This window comes from Aquarana catesbeiana, linkage group LG05, assembly GCF_042186555.1.
Source record: "Aquarana catesbeiana isolate 2022-GZ linkage group LG05, ASM4218655v1, whole genome shotgun sequence".
Classification (NCBI taxonomy): domain Eukaryota; kingdom Metazoa; phylum Chordata; class Amphibia; order Anura; family Ranidae; genus Aquarana; species Aquarana catesbeiana.
The window spans coordinates 313277630-313305269 of record NC_133328.1 but is presented as its reverse complement, the minus strand read 5'-3'; the positions used below and the strand labels follow the sequence as shown (position 1 = coordinate 313305269).

The 27640-nt window shown below is 44.6% G+C and overlaps 1 protein-coding gene across 2 annotated transcripts in view; it reads right to left on the bottom strand.

Annotated features, from left to right (window-relative positions):
• Positions 1 to 5140, bottom strand: part of OTULINL (OTU deubiquitinase with linear linkage specificity like) — a 139356-nt gene extending 134216 nt beyond the window's left edge. Inside the window, exon 1 of one of the 2 annotated variants that reach the window (XM_073630846.1) lies at positions 4876 to 5140. In XM_073630846.1, coding sequence (XP_073486947.1) covers positions 4876 to 4996 — 121 coding nt within the window. In that variant the 5' untranslated portion in view covers positions 4997 to 5140. The remainder of the gene's footprint in view (positions 1 to 4875) is intronic. The other variant, XM_073630845.1, reaches the window with a different exon arrangement.
• Between the last annotated feature and the right edge of the window lie 22500 nt (positions 5141 to 27640).

Below are 27640 nucleotides of genomic sequence, written 5' to 3'. Positions count from 1 at the left end.
TCAGAGCTCTGTGCCAGGGCAGTGACTCATGCGCGGGAGCAACATCATCACGGTTTGGCCAGTCAGACAGCCGCAGCCTGCAAACCCAGAAGGAAGACTGGGTGAAGATGGAAACCCTGTCAGTGGTGACAGCACAAACCTGGAGGGCTTCGTTCTAAGGTAAGTATCTTATAATAATGGCATTGCCTTGCAAGGGAAAAGTTTTTTTTTTCTTTTCTAAGTCTACTACCACTTTAAGTTTTTCCTCATATTAAATTGTTTTGGTCAGGCTGGCTATCCACTATGCAATGTGATTGTACAAACTTTCTTTGTGCAATCTTCTTTAGACAGAAAAAAATATGTAATATGAGGACACATTTAGGCAATTTATTCAGTTTGTAAAAAATCAGGCAGGCCCTTGCACTACAAAGTTAAAGCCAAACTCCAGGCAGATAAAAAATTAGAGCTGCACCCACACTGCAAGAGTCAATTACTGGCTTAGATCTATGGGACATTAAAAATAAGATTTACCCAATTCTCTGCTCCTCTGTGCTGCTAGACTGATCCCTACAGTGTCTTCTTACCTCTGCTTCGACAGTCTAGGGTCTGACATCATCAAGACTGATGTAGGGTCCATAGCCTTGCATTGGATAGGAGGATGCTGAGGGACATCTGGAGCATAGGAGGGAGGGGGGGGGGGGGCGGAGGATCAGTACTTCTCTTTTTTTCTAGATTAAACAAGCAATTAACCCTTACAGTTTGGGTTTTAAAGTTGGCTTTACTGGTAGTCTAAGGGTGGCTCTACATTATACAATTTTTCTTGTATAATTTTCCTTTAGATTTGACAAAACCAAATAATATGAGGTCAAACCTAAACAATTTCAAATTATATGCAGTCACAGGCCCTTGTACTACATGGTTGAAATTGAATAAGAAAATTGTTTAATATGACCAGCTTAAAGGAGAATGTAGAATCAGATTGTCTAGTACAGTGATGGCGAACCTTGGCACCCCAGAGGTTTTGGAACTAAATTTCCCATGATGCTCGTATACTTTGCAATGTAGTTGAGCATCATGGGAAAGGTAGTTCCAAAACCTCTGGAGTGCCAAGGTTCGCCATCACTGGTCTAGTGTATGGCCAACCTTAGTATGTAATGCATGCCATTCCTAAGATGCTTTCCTAAGGATGTTTCACTCCTCTTTCTGATACTGAGCTCATTGTGAGACTTGGACTCCATGAAAAAAATCAATGTTTATGCTGTTTTCTGTCTTATAGTTTTGCCCTGGGTTTAGTTCTGTGTTTAGGGTTAAAATGTTAAGCTGGATCATGTTTATATCATTTGCTGGAGTTAAGCATATGGGCACATTCTTTATACAGACATAGCGGGTTGTGATGCATAAAAAATAAGCGTATCTCTGCAGCCAGGAGTGACAGGTGCTTGTGTACAGCCACCTGTGCAAATCAGTGACTGGCTGCTGTATACACCAGTAGACAGATGTGTGACCCTGGATGTGGACAGGACCATACGCATTTAAATGCTCAGGGATGCTGTTACCAGCATACATCTGGAGCCTGTCATTGATTTCTACAGATGACTGTATGCAAACATATGTGACTCCTGGGTGCGGAGATACGCTTGTTTTTTCCTATGTGTACAGCCCTCTGCCATTATATGAATGAGCCTTTACCAGTATCCGGGATGCCTAGATGTGAACGGAGCCTCAGGGCGCATGCGCCGTTGGGGTCACCGGCTTCTACAGAAGTAAATATCTCCTAAATAGTGCACATTTAGGAGATATTTACAGTACAGGTAAGGCTGGCCATACAATATGAGGTCAAAACTAAACATTTTTAATTTGTATGCAATCAGACAGGCCCTTGTACTACATAGTTGAAGGTAAATCTAAAAGGAAATTGAATAAGAAAATTGTATAATGTATGGCCATCCTAAAAGGAGGAGTACAGCCAAAGCTTGTTTGGCTGTACTTCTCCTGTGAATCACAGGAGTGCAGTTCATTCTGCACTCATGTGACCCATTTTCAGCAAACAGCGGGCTGAGGCCTGCGTTCGGCTGACATCACAGAGCCGATCCCGCTCGGGCAAGATCATGACAATGGAGTCTGGATCCGCCCACATGCCTGGACCAGCACCCGGCGAGCCGCTGAGAGCCTGAGCCAGCCGCTCTCACCCCCTCCATAGCGCAGTGCTTCAGTGAGCGAGGAGCAGAGCAGGGAGCTGTGAGAAGCGAGCCATTGGCGGTATTTGATTTCTCTGTTCTCAGTGTTAGAGGCGCCAGGGGACTGATGATGCATCCACATAAATCTTAAAAAAACAAAACCATACATCTCCTTTAGCCCACGTTTACATCAGGCCGATTTGGCATGCGATTTGACATGTCAAATTGCATGCCAAATTGGTGGCTTTTGCTGACAATAGCACCGCCCGAATCGGTGTGGCGCTGCACCGATTCCCAAAAATAGTTCCCGTGCTACTTTTGGTGACTTTGGGGGCAATTTCAATACACATCTGTGCAGCAACTCGCACAGATGTCTCTGAAATCACTCCTGAAGTCGGACTGACATGCGGATATTAAATCGTGCGAGTTCTGCTGAACTCGCTCAATTTTTAACCCGCAGTCAGTGTGAACCTAGGCTCAAACCCAAGTATAGGTTTACATTGGAGCTGCACGATTAATCGTAAAGAATCAAAATCGCAATCTTTTTCCCTTCCCGATCTTCAAAACAGCATGTCATGATCTTTCTAACAAGTGCAGAGAGTTCTCACAGCTGGAAAAAAAAAATCCAGAGAGCCTGCCAAGTTTTATTACAACACCCAAGAATAAGTAGAAATAATGTATCTTTTTGTTCTTTTATCAAAGGAAAGAACTCCAGTGTGTAAATAAAGGACTTTAACCATTTAAAGACCAAACCTTTTCTGACATTTGTTGCTTACAAGTAAAAATCATTATTTTCTGATAGAAAATTACTTGGAGCACCCAAACATGATATATATATATATTTTTAGCAGAGACCCTAGAGAATAAAATGGTGATTGTTGCAATACTTTATGTCGCACTGTATTTGCGCAGCGGTTTTTCAAAAAAATATTTTTTTTTAAAATACACGTTAATTTAAAAAAAAAATTAAACAGTAAATGTAGTCCAATATTTTTGTGTATAATGTGAAAGAAGATGTTACACCACGAGATCTTTATTCTAAGCTTAAAAAAAAAAATTGTGATTCTCATTTTAGCCAGAATCGTACAGCTCTAGTTTACATGTAGGTACAAGATAAACAGAACAACTTTACTACCACTTTAAGCAATCTGTTCAAATAGTATCAAAATGAGACGAACTCTTCTACTACATAGCTGATGGTAGATCTAAAAGAGATTGTACAATCACACTGTATAGCGTATGACCAGCCTGACCAAAAGGAAGTACAATAAGAATAAACATAAGCAACCTGGCTTCTCCTACTACATATATAGTTATATAGTTAGTCCGGCTGAAAACAGACAAGTCCATCTAGTTCAATCAATAAATAGGGGTAAAACAACAAAAACATAAAAAAATATATATATTAGATAGATAGATAGATGGATAGATGGATAGATGGATAGATGGATAGATGGATAGATAGATAGATAGATAAAATGTAGCAGCGCTAAAAAACGTGAATAGGTAAGACAAATATTAACTAAGTGTAAACCAGACTAAAAGCAGTATTCCTACTCAACCCAAAAACAAACAGTGATTATTGAATGGTGAATAGGATTGCTAAAACATATTTGCATAAATGGCTGAGTAGGAATACTACTTTTAGTCTGGTTTACACTAGTTAATATTTTAATATTTGTCTCACCTATTCACGTTTTTTAGCGCTGCTACATTTTCTCCATTTATTCTGTGTGTATCTCACTTTTAGTGGCTGCTTAGTTAATGTTTAAGTTTTTTATGTGTCACTATCGCTGTATTTAAAACCAGAAGTGATCCCTTTAATTAAAGTGATTGTAAAGGTGTATTTTTCCTCTAAAATAATATGCATGTCATACTGACGTGCTCTGAGCAATAGTTTTTCACACAGTAGCCCCGATCCTCCTCTTCTGAAGGCTCTCCTGACTCCTCCTGCCTTCTGAGTGCCCCCATAGCAAGCCGCTTGCTATGGGGGCACTCACGCGGGCTCCATCCTGAGCTCGGCTGTGTATGTCTATTGACACACAGTGCGGCTCAACCCCGCCCCCTCACAGGTTGGATTGACAGCAACAGGAGCCAACGGCGCTGCTGCAGACAGCCATGGCGTTGCCTCAAGGTAAGTATTTAAGGGGGTACAGACATTGAAAGGTTTTTGTACCTTAATGCAGAGAATGCATTAATGCAGAGATCCACCCATTTAAGAGTCAGCAGCTACAAAAAGTGTAGCTGCTGACTTTTAATAAACACTCACCTGTCCCACGGTCCAGCGATGCGGCCGCCCGATGCCTCGCTCCTCTCCCCCTCCTCTCAAGTGTGGGCAGCCAGCTGTGAATGGCCGGGCAATCTTCGGGACCTGTGACGTGTCCTAGAAGATTGCAGGGAGGGAGGGGGAGAGGACAACTTCCGCTTGGCGCCTCGGCGCCAGCAGAGGAAGTGGTAGCTGGGTACCTGTGAAAACTGGGTACCCGCCCCCCCCCCAAAAAAAAGACATGCCAGATGTGGCATGTCAGGGGGTCACCAGTACTTAAAGCAGAAGTTCCATTTTTTTGGGTGGAACTCCGCTTTAAGGTTAAGAAAAGGAAAAAAAAAACCCTTTTACCTTTACAAGCACTTTAATATGAAAGCAGACAGGCTCTCCTGATGGAAGCTGCAGAGGAGATGGTCCAATCAGATCGTAGAATGTATGGACACTGGAGCTCACCTGTAGAGGTGTGTGAGGGATGAGAGCTGAGCCTGCTCCGTCCTTCTATACACTGACTCGGAGGATTTGTCCCCGCTTCACGATGGTGGAGGTCAGGGTGATCCTGGCCAGACCCAGCCATACCTCAGTGACTGTGATACTGAGCGCTCCTCACACAGAACACTAGTATTGTACCTCCTATACAGGCACGGACTGCTCGTCTATCCACTTCCTCCTCTACAACTATTTAGTCTTCCCTCATTACCTTCTCTTGTTTTGTTTTGGCACCCAATCACATTGCTTGATAGGGGTGGTTCAGCTTCGGGAACGCCCCCCTCAGAGATGCCCAATTTTCACCCGAGATATGAACGTGCGCGCTGTGCCAGGAAGCCGGGGCTGTGCTGATTGGGAAGTGCACGTTCATTTCCCGCCACCGCTGCCTGTTTACTTCATGTGTGGAGGTGCTGGGGGCTCAGTGTCACCTCACTCACTAATCCGGTGTATGTTCCTACATAGTTGTGCCTCCCCTGCAGCTTTGGCAGTAGAAGAGACAGCATTTTCTCTTGTAAAGTACATTCAGACTACTTTCACACTGGGGCCGTTTAAAGGCGCTTCAGCGCTAGAAAAAGCCTCTGCAAAACGCCTGAAAACCGCCTCCCATTCATTGCAGTGTGCCTTTTCACATTGGTGAGGTGCGCTTGCGGGACGTTGTGAAAAGTCTTGCAAGCGGCAGGTTGGGAGCCCTAAATACATTGGAATGAATGGGCAGTGTTTCCAAAGCACCTTAAAAGTGCTTTGAAAAGCGCCACAAAATGTTTTTACCCTTTTTTTGGCCGAAAAGCGGCGCTAAAACGCTAACGGCCAGTGTGAAAAGGGTCTTAGAAGCAATGTATATCTCAGGCTCTTTTCACACGGGGTTGATTTGCGTTTTTACTACCCACCTACAGACATCGCAACCTGCAAAAACTAATTTCAGGGAGGTGACGCTTCATGCCGGCGCAATCGACTGGGCACATATCGGTATTGGGCACACAGCTGGGCACACATCAGGACATGGGGCACACAGTAGGACATATCATGGAGCACACAGCAGGCATGGGGCACACAGCAGGGCACATCATGGGGCACACATCAAGACATGGGGCACACAGGAGCACTGGGCACACATCAGGACATGGGGCACACAGTAGGGCATATCATGGGGCACACAGCAGGGCACATCATGGGGCACACATCAAGACATGGGGCACACAGGAGCACTGGGCACACATCAGGACATGGGGCACACATCTGGGCACAGGGAACATCATGGGGCATACATCAGGACACAGGTCACACAGCAAGACATGGGACATACAGCAGGGCATGGGGCACACAGCGGGACACTGGACACACAGCAGGGCAAACAGCGGGGCATGGGGCACACAGCAGGGCATGGGGCACACATCACAGCAAGCGGCTGTCATTAGCTCTTGTGGCATGCTCCTCCTCACCGGCCCCTCCTCTCTTCTAGCCTGTCTGAGGTGATGACAGATCTGGTCCCTGCAAAGTGGCGGTCATTTTACCTCTCATGGCACACTCCTCTCTGCTGGCCCCTCCTTCCCTCCTGTCCACCCCAGAAGCACCTGGGGTGGATGGGAGGGAAGGAGGGGTCAGCGGGGAGGAGCGTGCCATGAGAGGTCTCAGCACAGCATGGGGCACCAGCATGGGGTGTGTCTCCAGATCTCCCGGCTCTGTGTCCCCCCCCCCCCCCCCCCCCCGGCCACAGACAGAAGAAGGAGCAGCTCGAGCGTACTCCATTCGGCTGCTTGGGTTGCTCTGTCTGTGGCTGAGTGACAGTCCCAGCCGGGAGATCGCCCGGCGCTCGCGGGTGTCCGGGAGCCCGCAGTCAAATGGGGGAGACTTGAGAAGTCTGCACCTACAATTAGACGGTGTCACTCAGATTTGCACATGTTGAAAGCATTGCGGCCATGGCAATTTTAGACCCCTTTCACACTGGGACAGTTTTCAGGCACTTTAGCGCTGGAAATAGCCTCCCATTCATTCAAGTGTGACTTTTCACACTGGGGCAATGCGCTTGCAGGATGTTCCGAAAAGTCCTGCAAGTAGCATCTTTGGGGCGGTTTGGGACCGCTGTATTTAACGCTCCCAAAACGCCCTGCCCATTGGAATAAATAGAAGCGTTGCAACACAGGAGTTTTTAACCCCTTCTTTGGGGCTAAAAGCGCCGTTTAAACAGTGCTAAAGCTAGCAGCGCTAACGCGGCCGCGGCATCAGTGTGAAAGGGGTCTTAGTAATTCATTCCAAGTTTAACATACGCCACTATCTGTCATACTCACATGTAAGTGAATGGGACTGCACTGAAACTTCGGGCCAAACAGTTGCAGCACTTAAAGCGGTTGTAAATCCCACTTGGTCATTTTTACCTACAGGTAAGCCCATAATAAGGCTAAATATGCACCGTTTAGGAGACATTCGCCCTGCATGCAGCCAGCATGTGCTCTGAAGGTTCCGGCATACCTCGACAGAACTTTAGAGCTTTGTGCCAGTGTTCTGTCAGATCAGCAAACAGAAGTGACATTCCGTCAGCTAACTGACCAAAAATACTCACTGCGCATGCATTCCACCGCTAACATGCATTCCACCGTTAACAGATTTGCAGAACACCTGCAGTCAGAAGGCAGCAGTGGACATCTTGTTACACCCAGCAAAGTCTTGAATTTCACACTCATTATAGCAATAAAGTGCAGGGACGTGCAGTCAGGGGAAGCAGAGCCATACCAAAAATACCAAAACATAAAACGATCAAGCTTCGAGGGTTGTAGTTCGGCGACCTGGGGTCGTAGGTAGCTGAAGTCCTACCCCACCACTGGTCAAAACTTGGGGCTTCTGCCACATATGGTTCCGGAGATACGGGGCTTCTTGTGAAGCCTGTCAGAAGCTCCATACAGAGCAGCCAGTTTAACTAGTTAAGGACCAAGCCTATTTTGCAAACTTGGTGTTTACAAGTTAAAATCGTACTTTTTTTTTTTTGCTAGAAAATTACTTAGAACCCCCAAACATTTTTTTTTTTTCAAACACCCTAGACAATAAAATAGGGGTCGTTGCAATACTTTATGTCATACCATATTTGTCTTACAAAGCGCAATTTTTTTGGAAAAAGTACACTTTTTCTTAATTAAAAAATAAGACAACAGTAAAGTTAGCCCAATTTTGTTTATATTGTGAAAGATAATGTTACGCCGAGTAAATTGATACCCTAACATGTCACGCTTCAAAATTGCGCTCGGCAACAAACTTTCACCGTTAAAAATCTCCATAGGCGATGTTTAAAAATGTCTACAGGTTACCAGTTTTGAGTTACAGAAGAAGTCCTGCGCTAGAATTATTGCTCTCGCTCTAACAATCGCATGTGTGGTTTGCATACCATTTTCATTTAAGTATGCGTTCGCTTCTGCGCACGAGCTCGGCAGGACAGGGCGCTTTCAATTTTTTATTTTTTTTCTTATTTATTTTACTTTTTATTTTTACACTGGCCTTTTAAAAAAAATAAAAATGGGTCACTTTTATTTCTGTTACAAGGCATGTAAACATGCCTTGTAATAGAAAAAAGCATGACAGGACCTCTTAAATGTGAGATTTGGGGTCAAAAAGACCTCAGATCTCATATTTACACTTAAATGCAATAAAAAATAAATAAATAAATGTCTTTTTTTTTCATCCGCCATCCAATGGTTTGGAGCTGAGTGGGGGCCATCTTTCCCTCACTTGGCTCCAGGCTATTGAGGGGAGAGGACTCAATCGTCAACCAACGCCCAGGGTTGTCGGGAAGAGGCCCTTGTCCTCATCAACATGGGGACAAGGTGCTTTGGGGTGGGGGGGCCCGCAGGGCCCCCCCATGCCCCAAAGCACCCACCCCCTCATGTTGAGGGCATGCGGCCTGGTACGGTCCAGGAGGGGGGGGCGCTCGCTCGTCCCCACCCCCATTCCCGACTGGCCGGGCTGCGTGCTCGGATAAGGGTCTGGTATGGATTTTGGGGGGACCCCCATGACGATTTTTCGGCGTAGGGGGTTCCCCTTACAATCCATACCAGACCTAAGGGCCTGGTATGCCCCTGGGGGGGGGGGGGGGGGGAACCCACGCCAGTTTTTTTATTTAAAACTTGGCGTGGAGTTCCCCCTTATGATTCATACCAACTACTGTATATTTTCATTTGTTAATGCCAAAAATGTGGCAAAGTCGTACAAAGTAGTACTGCTCCCAAATCGCGGTAAAATCGCGGCCGCAAAATCGCGGTAAAATCGCGCGACTTTGAAGTCGTCTAAGTGTGAAAGGGGCCTAAGTGGCAGAGATGACCGGAGCGTGGCGGGAGGGGGGGGCGCCCCTGTCCCACCCCCGATAAAAGTGATCTTGCGGTGAATCCGACGCAGATACCACTTTTATCTGGAAGCCGACCGCCCGCTTTTGAAGAGGATACCGGGGTTATGGCAGCTAGCTGCTGCCATAACAACGGTATTTCACTTCAAACAGTCAACGTACAATGACGGCGGGCGGTCAGCAAACTGGCACACTCTGTTTGGATGAGCTCACTGTGCTTCTCCTCACCTCTTGTCAGAAGCACTGAGCTAAATGGACAGCTTGGAGCCTTGGACCAACGGTAAAGCACCATTGGAACAAGCTGTCTAATAAAAATGCTGCAGTGGAGGCTGTCCTCTCACTGCAGTGTCATAGAAGAGGGCATGTGTCTAAAAGACAAATACTCCCTTCCAGCCCAGCCCTCTTAACTACTGTACAAGGAAAAAACGTGTTTATGTGTATAAGGTTTACCCACAATCACATGTTTTTCTCACACAGTTAAGAGGGAGAATGAGAATCTGCTGCTGATGAAAAGGTACAAGCTAAATTATATATTAATATGCTATATGTTATAATTTATATATTTATTGTAATAATAATTTATTATTTATCTATTTACTGTGAAATTACTGGTTTGAAGTTACAACTTCAAACTTCAGTAATTTGTCCGTTAAGCCACCTGCTTGAGTACAGTTTTTGAAAATATAGTAAATTACCTTAAAAACAATATATAATAATTATTTGTATATTACGTACTTTTTTTTAGCAGACACCGTAGGGAATAAAATGGTGGTCATTGCAACTTTTTGTGTTACATGGTATTTGCGCAGCAATTTTTCAAACACATTTTTTTGGGAAAAAATGAATTAAAAAAATGAATAAAAAAATAAAAAAACACTAAAGTTAGCCTGATTTTTTTGTATAATGTGAAAGGTGATGTTACACTGAGTAAATAGATACCCAACATGTCACGCTTTAAAATTGTGCGCACTCGTGGAATGGCGCCAAACTTTGATACTTAAAAATCTTTATAGGAGACGCTTTAAAATTTTTTACGGGTTGCATGCTTAGAGTTACAGCTCTGGCCAATCACATAGCCGGAGTGCACGAACCCGGAAGAAAGACCGGGGGAACATGGCAGCAGTGAAATTACAGCGCTGGTGGGCTTCATTCCAAGGTATTTTCATAGTCACATCAAAGTGGGACCAAAGTAGTGCAGTGACTACTTTGAAGTCGCTGCGACTTGAAGTCGCACAGATATGAATGGTACTCATTGGAAATCATGGAGTACAACTTGTCATGCGACTTTGCAGTCCCAAGTTGCATGACAAGTCGCACTAGTGGAAACATAGCCTTACTGTCCTTTTACTGTCTACCCCAAACATTATATATTTTGTATATATTTTTTCAAAGCAGAGGCCCTAGAGAATACATTGGTGGGTTTTGCAATTTTTTATGTCACACAGTATTTACAGTTTTTCAAACGCAATTTTTGGGGAAAAAAAAACACCTTTTAAAACACAACACGTAACCCAAATTTTTGGAAAATATAAAAGATGATGTCACACCAAGTAAATAGATACAAATATGTCACGCTTTAAAATTGTGCACGCCCACACAGCAGCGACAAACGCCCTAAATGTTACTGTCCATAGGTGACGCTTTAAAAGCCTTTACAGGTTGCCACATTATATCTACAGAGAAGGTCTAGTGCTAGAATTGCTGCCCATGATCTGACATTCCTCACATGTGTGGGACGATCGCTGTTTGCGTGCACGTGGGACCGACGCATGTGTTTGCCTTTATTTTTTCATTTTTTTACACTGTTGCTTTAATTTTTTAGTTTTTTATCACTTTTATTGCTGTCACAAGGAATGTAAACATCCCTTGCAACAGCAATAGGCACATGATAGGTACTGTTTATGGAGGGATCTGGGGTCAATAAGAACCCAAATCCCTCCTTTGCACTTGAAAGCATTCAAAACAGCAAGATCTGCATTTTTGAATACTTTCAATTTTCAAAAAATCCCACCGATGACATCCATGTAAACCAGAAGTGATGTCATGTCATCGCTTCCGGGTTTAACATAACCAATACTGGCTTTGTATGGGTCTCCAGCCAGCCGGTGGACGTGTCGGCTGGTAGTTAGGGTCTCCTGATTGGACAGGAGAGCCAGAGAGAGCCGCAGAGGGCGGCACGTCCCCTCCGGTTGCTTATAATAGCAACCGAGTGGCTAGTTAGCCACTCCAATTGCTATTACAAGAGAGCTGCTCGTCAGCTCTAAAAAATAGTACCAGCTGCAGGCATCACCCCAGTACAACCATTCAAAGTCAAATGATGTACCAGGTACGTGATTTGGTGGCAAGTGGTTAAAAGAGAAGTTTGTGTTTATGAAAAAATAAACATTTATGCTAACCTAGGTGGATGTAGCATCGATCCGATGCTCCATCTGTCCCCTGCTGGCTCTGCACTGAGAACTGAGTTATCAAACAGCAGTGATTGCTCAGTTCTCCACTCCGCTCTGAGCAGAGAGCCTGTGAATGTCAGTGACCGGTTCTCTGCTCTGCCCCTCTAGCACTCACTGGAGCACCAGGCTGTGCAGGAGGCAGGAGCGGCTGGCTCAGACTCACTGAGAGGGTTTTGGGTAGATCCCGACTGTAAAGTCAGGATCGATCTCGAGCCTGGACCGGCTGAGTGACGGGTCACAGGAGTACAGAAAGAACTGCACTCATGTGATCCATAGGAGATGTATAGCCAAAAAAGCTTTGACCATACTTCTTGATAATTGCATCCACTGACACCAATGTTGGGGGTTGTTATTGCATCTACTGACACCAGTTTGGGGGTTATTATTGCATCCACTGACACCAATGTTGGGGGTTGTAAATGTGTCCACTGACAACAATATTGGGGCTATTATTGCATCCGCTGAAACCAATATTGGGGTTTGTTATTGCGTCCACTGACACAAATGTTTGGGGTTATTATTGCATCCACTGACACCAATGCTGGGGGTTGTAAATGTGTCCACTGACAACAATATTGGGGCTATTATTGCATCCGCTGAAACCAATATTGGGGTTTGTTATTGCGTCCACTGACACAAATGTTTGGGGTTATTATTGCATCCACTGACACCAATGCTGGGGGTTGTTATTGTGTCAAATGACACCAGTGTCGGGGGTTATTATTGCATCCCCTGACACCAGTGTTGGGGCTTGCTGTTGCATCCACTGACTCCATTGTTGGGAGTTATTATTGCATCCACAGACACAATTGTTGGGGGTTGTTATTGCATCTACTGGCGCCAGTGTTGTGGGTTATTATTGCATCCACTAACACCAATGTCTACTGACAACAATGTTGGGGCTTATTATTGCATCCACTTATTACGTCCACTGACACAAATGTTGTGGGTTGTTATTGCGTCCACTGACACCAATGTTGGGGGTTGTTATTGCATCCAGTGACACAAATGTTGGGGGTTGTTATTGCGTCCACTGACACCAAGTTGGGGGCTGTTATTGCGTCCACTGACACCAAGTTGGGGGTTGTTATTGTGTCCACTGACACTAATGTTGGGGATTGTTATTGTGTCCACTGACACCAATGTTAGGTGTTATTATTGCATCCAATGACATCAATGCTGGGGGTTATTTTTGCACTCATTGACATCAGTGTTGGAGGTTATTATTACTGTCACTCATACAAATGCTAAGTATATTGTACTCCATCTTCTTTAGTGTGCATTGTGATACGCTCCCACAAACAAATGTAGCAAGACCAAAATTTTGGGACACTGAAGTGCAGTATAGACCATTCAGTCCTTTTGAATGAACTGCCTATTTTGAAGCAATGCACAAGACAGCGCTGCTATTGTGTGATCTTTGGAAGTGTCAGGAGCCAGTACTTGAGGCTCTCTATTATTTTCAAGTTGACCACCACTGCTATATACAATAGGGGTAAAGCTCTAACCATTACACCACAGGGCTTTAATTTCACAATAGTCAAAACACTGTTTCCTAGTCTCTTCAAACTGCCAACTTTCCATTCAAAATCAGAGCCAGAGAAAATGCTAATATCAGGTTTTTGAGATGACATAGCAGTTAGTTCTCTCCATTACAACCTTGGCAGACTGACAAAACCAAAAACCTTAATGCCCCGTACACACGGTCGGACATTGATCAGACATTCCGACAACAAAATCCTAGGATTTTTTCCGACGGATGTTGGCTCAAACTTGTCTTGCATACAAATGGTCACACAAAGTTGTCGGAAAATCCAATCATTCTGAACGCGGTGACGTAAAACACGTACGTCGGGACTATAAACGGGGCAGTAGCCAATAGCTTTCATCTCTTTATTTATTCTGAGCATGTGTGGCACTTTGTGCGTCGGATTTGTGTACACATGATCGGAAATTCCTGCTCTCAAACTTTGTGTGTCGGAAAATCCGATGGAAAATGTGTGATGGAGCCTACACATGGTCAGAATTTCTGACAACAAGGTCCTATCACACATTTTCCGTCGGAAAATCCGACCGTGTGTATGGGGCATAAGAGACATAGCCGAGCTTGAGCGACTGTGGCGTTAAATCAAATCCCAGCATGCATTCATCCATTATAAATCTGCTTTCTTAAAATACAATTCCTCCCTCCATGCTGCCAAACAAGCCTACTTTGTCACCCTCATTAATACCCTGTCCTCATCGTCTCTTCTCTACTTTTAACTCTCTACTTACTCCACCACCATCTCCACCCAGTAACTCGCTCACTGCTCACAATATTACCAATCACTTAAAAAACAAGATTTATGCAATTTATGGGGACATCTCCACTGCACAGACATCTAACCCACTTAAAGTGGTGTTCCGGCCGAAATTATACTTTTTAAATAAAAATACCCCTATAATACACAAGCTTAATGTATTCTAGTAAAGTTAGTCTGTAAACTAAGGTCTGTTTTGTTAGTTTATAGCAGTAGTTTGTTATTTTATAAACTTACAGCAGGCCGTAGCCATCTTAAGTGTGGGCATCTGAAGCCAGACTGTATTTCTTCCTGGATCTCATCCTTGCAGATCTCGCACATGCTCAGTGCAGCACAAGCAGTGTAATAGGTTTCAGGTCAGGTTTCCATAGCAACAGCAGTTTCAGAGGAAGTTGCCGCCCCTTCCCAGAAGGCATTGCAAACAGGAAATGATGCGATGGGCCGCGGCCAGGGAGGAGGAAGTGAAAAATGAATACAGCAGATATATAGTATGTGCTGAGAAAAAAAATAAAAAAAATATCCAATTTGTTTACAGTGCACAGTTTAGTGAGGGATGCTGAAGAGTTGCAAAAGTAGGTGGAACTCCACTTTAACATATCCTGTACAAATCCACTCTCAACACTCTCCTCTTTTGACCTTGCTACTACCAAAGAGGTCTCTAAAGTTTTCTCAGAAGCTCGCCTTACCACCTGTCCCCTGGATCCTGTTCCCTCACATCTACTACGATCACCCTCTTCTTCTATCCTATGCTTCCTCACTCACATCTTCAAACTTTCCCTCTCTACTGGCCCTTTTCCCTCCCCTCTAAAACATGCCCTGATTACCCCCATACTTAAAAAGCCCTCACTGGACCCCACCAGCCTGAACAACTTAAGACCCATCTCCTTGATCCCGTTTGCATCGAAACTTTTAGAACGCCTAGTCTACAACCTTAGCTCCTACCTCACTGACAACAACCTTCTTACCGTCCGGCTTTTGCGTGCTACACTCCACTGAAACTGCCCTACTGAAACTCACTAATGACCTACTAACTGATAAAACCAATGGCCACTACTCCATACACTACTTGACCTCTCTGCAGCCTTTGATATTGTTGACCATCCCCACCTCCTCAAAAAACTCCACTCTCTTGGGCTTCAAGACTCTGCTCTTTCCTGGCTCTCCTCCTACCTATCACAACACTCCTTTAGTGTGACCTATAACTCTGTATCCTCCTCTCAACTTCCCCTTTCTGTAGGGGTACCTCAAGGTTCTGTCCTTGTACCCCTTCTCTTCTCCATTTACATCTCCTCCCTTGGTCTGTTAATAAACTCCAATGGCTTCCAGTACCACCTCTATGCTGACGGCACACAAATCTATCTCTCTACTCCTCACCTCACTCCTTCAGTCTCCTCTCGCATTACTAACTGACATATCAGCATGGATGTCACACCACTTCCCCAAACTTAATCGTTCTAAAACTGAGCTCATAATTTTTCCTCCAGCCCATGCCTCCCCCCCAACCATTGACTTCTCTATCAAGATCAATATTACAACCATCACTCCCTCCCCTCATGCCAGGGTACTAAGTCTAATCCCAGACTCTGACATGTCTTTCAGCCACAAATCCAATCACTGTCCAAATCGTGCAGACTTCACCTCCGAAACATCTCCAAAATACGCTCCTTTCTGACCGTTGACACCACTAAGCAACTTATTCACTCCCGTGTTATCGCTCGCCTTGACTGTTGTAACTCCTTCCTCATTGGCCTACCTCTCAGCAAGCTATCCCCTCTTCAGTCTATCATGAATGCCGCTGCCAGACTCATCCACCTTACCAACCGTTCAGTATCAGCCACTTCTCCTTGCCAATCCATCCACTGGCTTCCCATTGCTCAACAAATAAAATTCAAAACACAATTATACACACAATTACATACAAAGCCATTTACAATTCTGCCCAGAGCTATATCACCAATCTTATCTCCAAATATCACCCAAACCGTCCTCTCTGCTCCTCCCAAAGGCCTTCTGCTCTCTAGCTCTCTTGTCTCCTCCTCCCTTGCTCGTCTCCAGGACTTCTGCAGAGCCTCTCCCATCCTCTGGAACTCACTACCTTAATCTGTCAGCTTATCTCCTACTCTGTCCACTTTCAGGCGAACTCATATCTTCAGGTTGGCCTATCCTGCCTCCAGCTAACAACCAAATCTTCTACTTCCCTCATCAGGTCATCCCTCACAGTCGCTACCTTTTGTTTCACCAGCCTCTCCCTCTTAGATTGTAAGCTCGCAGGTGCAGGGCCCTTCTAAGCCTCTTGTTCTGAATTGTATTGTTGGTATATATTGTCTCCCTTTATATTGGAAAGCGATGCCCAAACTGTTGCGCTATATAAACCCTGTATAATAATAATAGTGTTTAGGCCTCATTTACATGGGTGGCAGCCATTGCCACCCCTCTGAGAAGTGATCTGTGGAAAAGCCCAGACAGGGAAATGTGTACAACCCTTTCAAGTCACTGTTTTGGGTAGGAGAGGTGGGGGCGGTCAGAAACAGCTCAACCACCTATTTTTACAGTTCCCCGCCTCAAGTGTAAAGTAGCACTAATTTTATTTGTAGTGACCTCTGTCGTTTGAATTAAATTTCACATATTTAAAAATCAACATTTCTACTTTCCTGCACATGCAGGGCCCTGGTGTCTTGCAAGTGCATGAGGCTGACACTGGGTAAGCGCCTCTACTGTATATCTGTGGCCTCACAGTCATCCTGACTATTACCTGGCTATCACCCTAATGCCCCGTACACACGATAGGATTTTCCGACAACAAGCTCACATCCAGCATTTGTTGTCGGAAAGTCCGACCGTGTGTATGCTCCATAGAACATTTGTTGGCGGAATTTCCGCCAACAAATGTTGGAGAGCAGGTTCTCAAATTTTCCGACAACAAAACTTGTTGTTGGAAATTCCGACCGTGTGTACACAGTTCCAACGCAAAAAAGTCCACGCATGCTCGTTATTAAGCAGAAGAGCCGCACTGGCTATTGAACTTCATTTTTCTCGGCTCATCGTACGTGTTGTACGTCACCGCATTCTTGACGTTCGGAATGTCCGACAACATTTGTGTGACCGTGTGTATGCAAGACAAGTTTGAGCCAACATCCTTCGGAAAAAAATCCACGGTTTTGTTGTCGGAAAATCCTATCGTGTGTACAGGGCATAAGAATCATTGGCGCCCCTAGGGTGGGTTTTGCCATGAGTTCCTACTCAATGCGCACACTGCCCAAGGACCCCACACCTGTATTTTGTTGTATAGTTCCAGTTTTACTGAGACGCTGTTGAGGACATGTCCCTTTTGCCCTATGTGTTCTGCAGGACCCAGCTCTACTGTAGCTAACTGCTCTCCTACTCATCCACCAAAAAACTGTGAAAGTGAATAAAAACAACAGCTCGCTCGCTCCCCCCCCCACAAACACACTTTTTCCTGGCCTGCCGGGCTGCATGCTTAAGTAAGGGTTTGGTGTGGATTTTAGGGGGGACCCCCACCATTTTTTCTTTCACACAGTTTTTTTTCAGAATTTTTAATTGTCGCCAATTGTTTTGTTTACATTCAGATGATGTAATTTGATACTTTTGACAAGTAATCGGTTGTTAAGGATGCCGCGGGCCAGCTTGCCGGGCCCGCTCCTTAGCAGCCAGCTATTTTTTAACTACTTTAAGACTGCCCACCGCACATATAGTGCGGCAGGGCGGCTCTTTTGCGCAAAATGACATAGCTGTACATCGTTTCATGCAATAGATACTGTGAGCGTGTACGCGATGTCCGCCGGCCACCCGCGATCGCTGCACAGAGAGGCAGGGATCTGCCTAGGTACACAAGGCGGATCCCCGTTCTGACAGGGGGACAACATGGAGATCTGCTGTTCCTAGTGATCAGGAACAGTGATCTCTGTCTTATCCCAGAAAGCCCAGCCCCCACACAGTTAGAGCATACCCAAAGAACACAGTTAACGCCTTGATTGCCCCTAGTGTTAACCCCTTCCCTTCCGGTGTCATTTATACATTGATCAGTGCATTTTGTTAGCACTGATTACAGTAATAATGTCACTGGTCCCCAAAAAGTGTCACTTGGGGTCAGATTTGTCTGCCGCAATGTCGCAGTCCCGCTAAAAAAAAAATCGCAGATTGCCGCCATTACCAGTAAAAACATTAAAAAATAAATAAAAGTCCATAAATCTATCCCCTATTTTGTAGACGCTATAAAAATTTTTGCGCAAACTAATCAATATATGCTTATTGCGATTTTTTTTTTACCAAAAATATGTAGCAGAATATATATTGGCCTAAATTGATGAATACATTAGTTTTTTTATATATTTTTTTTGGATATGTATTACAGTGCCTTGCAAAAAGTATTCATACCCCTTGAAATTTTCCACATTTTGTCATGTTACAACTAAAAACGTAAATGTATTTTATTGGTATTGTATGTGATAGACCAACACAAAGTGGCACATAATTGTGAAGTGGAAAGAAAATGATAAATGGTTTTCAAATTTTTTTACAAATAAATATGTGAAAAGTGTGGCTTGTATTTGTACTCAGCCCCACTGAGTCAATACTTTGTAGAATCGCCTTTCGCTGCAATTACAACTGCAAGTCTTTTTGGGTATGTCTCTACCAGCTGTGCACATCTAAAGAGTGATATTTGTGCCCATTCTTCTTTGCTAAATAGCTCAAGCTCTGTCATATTGGATGGAGAGCATCTGTGAACAGCAATTTTTAAGTCTTGCCCCAGATTCTCAATTGGATTTCGGTATGGTCTTTGACTGGGCCATTCTAACACATGAATATGCTTTGTTCTATATTTGACCTGTATTTGACTCCATCCATCTTCCCATCAACTCTGACCAGCTTCCCTGTCCCTACTGAAGAAAAGCATCCCCACAACATGATGCTGCCACCACCATGTATTACGGTGGGGATGTTGTGTTCAGGGTGATGTGCAGTGTTTGTTTTCTGCCACACATAGCATTTTGCTTTTAGGCCAAAGAGTTCAATTTTGCTCTCATCCGACCAGAGCACCTTCTTCCACATGTTTGCTGTGTCCCCCACATGGCTTCTCCTTCTTGCAAACTGCAAACAGCTTATGGCTTTCTTTCAACAATGGCTTTCTCATTGCCACTCTTCCATAAAGGCCAGATTTGTGAAGTGCACAACTAATAGTTGTCCTGTGGAAAGATTCTCACATCTGAGCTGTGGATCTCTGCAGCTCCTCCAGAGTTACCATGGGCCTCTTGGCTGCTTCTCTGATTAATGCTCTCCTTGCCCGGGCTGTCAGTTTAGGTGGACAGCCATGTCTTGCTAGGTTTGCAGTTGTGTCATACACTTTCCATTTTCGGATAAACAGTGCTCCATGAGATGCCCAAAGCTTAGCTTAAGCTTAAGCTATAAGCTCTCAAAAACTCTCTCACATATGGTATCCCCATACTTGGGAGAAGTAGCAGAATGTGTTTTGGGGTGTAATTCCACATATACCCATGGCATGTATGAGAGATATCTCATAAACCACTTGCCACACAGTCACATACATGTCATAGTGTTCAAGCAGTTATACCGGGGCCATGGCTGCCGCTGTCAGCCACAACCCTGGTATCGTTTTTTTTCAGACGGTGCTGCCCTACACTGTGAAAGTGATCTCAACAGCTAATTAGCCGCTGGATCGCTTTCACATGCGGCGGGAGGGGTCATTCCCTCCCTCCTACTACTCTTCGATGCATTTTTTTTTTCCGGGCTTTTCCTTCCCATCAGAGAGCCCAGAATCCGATCCCACAGTTCCTGCTGGTAACAATAAAGGTGATCGGGGACCGGAACATCTCTATCATCCAGGAGACCAGAAGCTGTGAGCATTTTGTCACTTCCGGTTAGGGAAAATGTAAATAGAGCAATTTTTTTCTGGAAAGCTGGAGATCAATGTTTTTTTTTATATATTATTATTATACAGGATTGATATAATGCCAATAGTTTGCTCGGCACTTTACAACACGAGGACAGACAGTACAGTTACAATACAATTAGATACAGGAAGAATCAGAGGGCCCTGGGGTCCTGCCCATTAGAGCTTACAATCTAGAAGTGAGGTTCAAGATCTATAGAAGGTAATAACTATTGGGGATAATCTGATGGATACAAAAAAATACAGTTGTTAGGTAGGGGCAGAATAGTAATTTTTCTCTCATGCTTTTAAGGGTTGAGAGATCTGGGGTCTTATAGACCCCAGATCTCTCTATAAAGATGACCTGTCATGCTTTTCTTGTTATCACAATAGATGTTTACATTTATTGTGATAGCAATAAAAGTGATCAAGAAAAAATAAAATTAAAAAAGTGTAAAAATATTGTTTTTCATAATATAAAAAATATTTTTTCTTTTTAAAGCATTGGGGGTTTTAAGTAATTTTCCAGCCAAAAAATACAGATTTTTACATGTAGGAGAGAAGTGTCAGAAAAGGCCTGGTTTTTAAGTGGAGTGGCAACTTTGTGGGAATTTTTTTTTGTCATTTTTCAAAAACATGTGGAAAAAAATAAAAATTGCCCATCAGCAAATACCCTGGGGTCTCTACTTTCCAAAAATGGGTAATTTGGGGGTGTTTGAACTGTCCTGGAATTTTATGCCTAATATTAGAAGCTTCCACCACAAATCCACCCACTCTTCTAATGATGGGCATACATGTAATGTTCTTTTTTTTTTTAGCAGGCTGTGGGCAATTAAAGGGTTAAATGTGGATGGCGATAGTGTGGCAGGCAATCTGACGCTATCTGGGAAGGACGTTAACTGATGCTGACATCTGACGTTGCTAGTGACACTAATACAGTGATCAGCAAAAAAATTCTGTACACTGTACTAATGACACTGGGAATAGGGCAGTGAAAAGATTAAATGGAGGGCAGTCAAGGGGTTAAATGTGCCTAACTAGGTGTTTGCCAGTGTGTATGTGCTGATTTTGCTTACACCGGTCTGGCTTTCTTCTCTCTCTGGAACCAAAAGGATGTTTACTGTCAGAAACCATAAAATCAGGCCGAGACAGAAGTACAGTTAAATCACACTTGTTTAATATTAAAAGTAAAAAGAACAAACGTAGTCAAAACATAGCCAAAGTTCAGTAACCGGAACGGATAGTCAGTCAAGCCAGAAGTCAGGGATCAATGTAGTGAAACAGCAAGCAGGATCTGGAGCCAGAAGGGATGTCAGCAAAGCAAGTCTTTAAACAGGCACGCAAGAGATCTTCTCTATGATGTTGACCAAGGCAAAGGCAGAGATACTCTGGACTGGACGGCTTAAGTAGGCAGGACTGACGAGCAGGATATCATCAACAGCTGAGTAACTGTGGAGAGAGATGGGAGCTGGCAATTAGCCGACAGCTGAGCGGCCAGCTCAGAGAAGGAAGGGCTGAGCCCAGCCCTGACACTAACATGGACAGAGCCTGTGCTGTGATTCGCTACAGCCTATTAGCAGGTCCAGCCAACAATCATTGGCCAGGAATTGCTGCCAAGCTTGAGCTGCAGTGAATCACAGCACAGATGGAATGAGGGTACACCCGTGTGCCCCCTATACCTTCCTTTGTTTTTGTTCTTTTCTTTTTTAAGCTTCTTTTGGGGGAAGCATTTGCAGGGGGCACACATTTGCAACTGTGACTCTTTCTCAAAGTGGGCTATTTCTATAAGTGGGAGCACTTCTGACTCTGCACTTCAGCGAATGCACAAAGCAAAGGGACACAAGAAAAAACTTTGAAAAACACCACACAGACATCAGGTGACCTTGTTTACCCCTTTAGCTCTTTATCCTTGAAACATGCACTCTCTACCACTCCTTTTGACAGCTCTGTCCTCTACCCTAAAACTATCTCTTCTTCACCCCTCTTCTCCCCCCCACAGCATATATATATCACCCTCACTTCTGTCCTCTCCTTATTGCTGCACCCACTAACTCCTGCTAATTCTAAATCCACACACACACTAAAAAACTCCAAGACCCTGGGGCATGTCCCTTCATATAAATCCCACTCCCATATTACCTCCCTCACCCTCCTGCTTCTCCTAACCTCTGGAGATATATCTCCAAACCCCGGGCCTTCATCATTAAAATGTACCCCATGCACCCATCACCCTGCACCCTCTGGCAGCAGCCGCAATCAACACAATTTAGTTCCCATTTCTATTCTTCCCAAGACCAGACTCCCTTTCTCTTGTGCCCTTTGGAACTCTCGCTCAGTCTGCAACAAACTCACCTCTCTCCATGACCTCTTTATCGCCAACTCATTTAACCTATTCGCCATTACCGAAACCTGGCTCCACGAATCCGACACTGCGTCTTCTGTTGCCCTATCCCATGGTGGTCTTCTCTGGACTCACTTCCCCAGATCCAGTGGACGTAAGGGAGGAGGTGTCGAAATCCTTCTAGCCCCACATAGCACCTTTCAGGTACTTCAGCCACCTCCCTCTCTGCCACTCTCCTCTTTCGAAGCACACTGCATCCGTCTTTTCACTCCAATTTCTCTAAGGATAGCCGTGATCTACAGGCCCCCTGGACCAGTATCAGCCTTTCTTGATGACTTTTCTGCCTGGCTACCCTACTTTCTTTCCTCTGAAATCCCCTCAATCATTCTCGGGGACTTCAACATCCCTATTAATACTAACACTCCTGCACCTTCCAAACTTCTCAGCCTAACCTCGTCCTTTGACCTGAAGCAGTGGATACATGCTCCTACTCACTCCTAAGGCAATACCCTTGACCTCGTTTTCTCTCACCTTTGCACTCCATGCAACCTCTCTAACTATCTATTCCCTCTCTCTGATCACCACCTTATTAGTTTTACTCTCTCCCTCTCCTCCACCTTCTCTCCCTCCAACCACCTAAAAGTTACCCGAAGAAACCTACGTCATCTCAACCCTTCTCTTCTCTACTCTGCTATCGACAACCTCTACGACAAAATCTCACCCCTATCTTGCACCAACCTAGCCACTTCTGTCTACAACACTTCACTTCTAGCCTCACTGGACTCACTGCCCCCCCCCCCCCCCCCCACACACACACACACACACACAGAATCAGACCCCGACCCCTTCAACCTTGGCAAACAGATGATACTAGAAGTCTGAAAAAATGTAGTTGTGCTCATGAGCGCCTATGGCGTAAGACTAAATCTCAGAGAGATTTCAACCAATATAAATCTGCCCTCCAAAAATACAATTCCAGCCTCCTCTCTGCCAAGCAGACCTATTTTATCAATCTCATTAGCAACTTATCATTCCGCCCCCGTCAACTCTTCTCTACCTTCAACTCTCTACTTCGTCCTCCACACGCCAACTCACTCACTGCCCAGGAGATTGCCAATCACTTCAAACAGAAGATTGATACAATTTGCGCTGAGATTTCTACTGTTCCGATACCTTCCACGCTTTACAATTCATGCCCACAGGCACAATCATTACTTCCCTCTCTCAACCCCACCACTATCGACGAGGTTGCTAAACTACTTGGTAATGTCCACCTTACCACCTGCCCTCTGGATCCTGTTCCCTCACAAATGCTACGTTAGCCCTCTGGCTCTATGCTACACTTACACTCTCTAACCCACATCTTCAGTCTCTCCCTCTCTTCTGTCATCTTCCCCAACTCTCTAAAACATGCACTTGTCAGACCTATACTTAAAAATCCCTCACTGGACCCATCCAATCTTAGCAACCTTCGCCCCATCTCCTTGCTACCCTTCTTATCCAAACTCCTCGAACGCCTGGTCTACAACCGACAGAGCGTCCACCTCGCTGATAATAGCCGTCTTGATCCCCTTCAGTCTGGATTTCGTCCTCAACAATCCACAGAAACTGCTCTCCTAAAACTAACAAACTATCTACTAATGGCCAAAACCAACCACCCCCTCCTCCTCAAAAAACTCCACGCCTTTGGTCTCTCGCTGGTTCTCTTCCTACTTATCCAACCTCACCTTTAGCGTTTCTTGCAACTCTACTTCCTCCTCTCCTCTTCCTTTCTCAATTTGGGTCCCCCCAAGAATCTGTTCTTGGACCTCTCCTATTTTCAATGTACACCTCCTCCCTGGGTCAACTTATAGCCTCCCATGGCTTCCAATACCACTTCTACACTGACGACACCCAAATCTGTTTCTTTACCCCTAAGCTCACTTCCTCTGTCTCCTCACGTATCACTAATTTACTATCAGATATATCAGTCTGGATGTCACACCACTTCCTCAAACTCAATCTATCCAAAACCGAACTTATAATTTTTCCTCCCCCATATGCCCCTTCCCCTGATCTCTCTGTCAAAATCGATGGCACAACTATAAGCCCATCCCCACATGCCAAGGTTCTAGGTGTAGTCCTGGAACTCTCCTTCAAGCAACACATCCAATCACTGTCCAAATCCTGCCGCCTCAACTTCTGCAACATCTCCAAAATATGCCCCTTTCTAACCAATGACACAACAAAGCTCTTAATTCACTCGCTGGTCATCTCTCGCCTCAACTACTGCAACTCCCTTCTCATTGGCTTACCTCTACATAGTCTATCACCTCTTCAATCCATCATGAATGCCAGACTCATTCACCTTACCAATCGCTCTGTGTCTGCCACTCCTCTCTGTCAATCCCTCCACTGGCTTCCGCTCGGCCAAAGAATTAAATTCAAAATACGAACAACTACATACAAAGCCATCCACAATTTCGCCCCCAGCTACATCACTAGCCTAGTCTCTAAATACCAACCTACTCATTTTCTTCGTTCCTCTCAAGACCTCCTGCTCTCTAGTTCCCTCATCACCTCCTCCCATGTTCGCCTCCAGGACTTTTCCAAAGCCTCTCCAATCCTATGGAATGCCCTACCCCAATCTGTCTGCTTATCTCCTACTCTATTAGCTTTTAGACAATCCCTGAAAACCCTTCTCTTCAGAGAAGCCTACCCTACCCACACCTAATAACTGTATTTTCATTTTCTCCATCAGCTCATCCCCCACAGTTATTACCTTTTGTTTCCACTTGACCCTCCCTTCTAGATTGTAAGCTCTAACGGGCAGGGACCTCTGATCCCTCCTGTATTGATTTGTATTGTAAGTGCACTGTCTGCCCTCATGTTGTAAAGCACTGCGCGAACTGTTGGCGCTATATAAATCCTGTATAATAATAATACCTGGAAGTACTGGATCATGTACATATACGTAATCCAGCCCAGGCGCAGCACGCACTTGCAGTAAGTGTACTACGGGCAGTCCGCAAGTGGTTAATGTAAATGTGAAATCATTTTTTATTGAAGCATCCAATATACAGATAATAGTTAAAGATTGCATAAAAATGGTTAGTTACAAAAAATGTTGCTCCTGTTGATATCCAGTATTAGACATATGCAGAGTTCATCTTGTGTTTTTTTATTTATTTATTTTTTTTTTAAGATATTTTATTAAATTTTTGCAGGTATACAGTAATCATAACAGTATTATACAATACATAGTCATCAAACAAAACCAGGTTGACAAGAACATTGAGAGAGACAGTGGTATCTATGTAGGTCGATAACTTGTCTTTGCTGTGAAGAGTATCTGTGGTTTAATCAATTTAATCAAGGTTTGTATGTATCTCTGTTTGGGTAATCTGGACAGTATCGAGAAGAATAGGAGTGATCTACAGTTTTCTATACCAGAAAGCTGGAGTATAATTGTGAAATGAGCTCTGTAAGAGTTATGAATTTGTACCGACCGTACCAACCCTCGCCTCCGGACACCCCTAAAGGGTTCTGACTGTGTCCGGTGGGTGGGTCTACATATGTGAAATCAAGGAGTATGTCGGATCGGTATGTCATACTGTATGAGGGAGCCCAAAGTATGTGAGGTAGAGTCCTATGTTCCAGAGGGCCTAAGTTTGTGGGTTGAAGGTTAGAAATGGTGTCTCGTCAGCGGCGTGAACCTGTTTGGATAGGCTTTAAGGGCCCTAGTTTGGACTGGTGATAGAAGGAATAATTCAAAAAGCTGAATATGTGTATAAAGAGCAGAGGAGGGTGGGGGGGAGGAGGTTTATGGTGTGTATCTGTCACCGGAGGTAATGTGTTGTTCTAGGAGGTGGCAGGAGAGGTATTGTTGGGAGTGTTTGCTGCTAGCGATTCTCTAAAGTGTGACCAGCATGCCCATGTTGTTCTGTATTTAGACAGATCCTCTCTAGATTGGTGGATGAGGTTTTCCATCTCAGCCACTCTGTCCACTCGTTGTATCCATTCTGTGATCGTGGGGGGAGAAGTACTTCTCCAATGTACCGGGACACATTGATTTGCCGCATTAATGAGGTGGAGTACAAGGGACTTTTTGTATGCCTAAGGGATGGAGGTGTAATATAGTAGGAATTGCGCAGGAGTAAAGTCGAGGGTGTCGAAATTTGGATGATTAGACGATGGATTTCTGTCCAATATGGGGCAACATGGTTGGATGAGCGGGCACTCCCACCAGATATGGAGTAGTGTGCCGTGTGCTGTGTTACATCTCCAACACACCGGGGGGAGACTAGGGTGGAATTTGTGAATTTTGTCAGGTGTCCTGTATTATTTTGTGAAAATATTATATCTGCTTTCTTGTGTGGATGCACTAAGAGAACCTTTGTGGATATGATTGTAAATGTGCCCCCAATCCTCAGTGGTTGAGTCTAGATTAAGGTCCGCTTCCCACTGTCGGACCATTTTGTCTTCTTTGATTTTGCGTGTCGAGGATAGGAACGCATAGACAGTCGAGATTAAGTGTCGTTGAGGTTCTTCGCTATTGCAAATGAGTTCAAAAGGTGTGTGCTCCCTGTGCCAGAGTGCGTTGGGATTCAAGTTTTGAAGGAAGTGGCGGATTTGCAGATATTTGTACCAAGGAATGTGATGTTCTGGGAATTTAGAGGTCACGACTGTGTGTGTCAGGAGTTCTCCATTATGCAAGAATTGTTGTGCTCTTAGTCGTGGCCTGTGTGGATCCACCGTTGGGTTGCACAAGGCCAGACCTGGTTGGAATTCTGAATTGTCTTCTAGTGGGGCCATGGGTCCGTGTGTAGGTCTCAAATGTAGTATTTTGCATGCCGTTCTAAAGTGTAACATTGTGGCGTTGATTAGTGGATGTGATTTGAGTTCTGTAGGGAGAGTAGTAGGATTAATCCACGGTAAATGCTTCAGTGGAATCTGGATAAAAGCATTTTCAAGCTGGATCCAATCTTTGCTGCGTCCATGTACATGCCGGTCGACAATTCTGGTCAAGTGGCATGCCCAGTGATACTTTTGGATGTCCGGCATGCCTAAGCCTCCCTGTGTTTTGGGGAGCGTCAATCTGTCCGGGTGGTTTGGAGGCCCATATGAATGTTCTACACATCCGTTTGTATGCTGAAAATAAAAGCTGTCGGGAGTTTTATGGGGATGGCTTGAAAGAGCTATAGAAGTCTGGGCAATATGTTCATTTTCAAAATGGCTGTCCTGCCAAACCATGAAAACGGTCCTATATGCCATTTGTGCAGATCGCCTTGAATGGTTTGAAGGACAGTTTGAAAATTCTGAGTGTAGAGGTCTGTTCATTTGGCAGGGATTTTGATTCCAAGGTACGTGATGGTGTGTGGTTCCCAGCAGAATGGAAAGTTGTTTTTACATTGCGTAACTAATGCGGTTGGT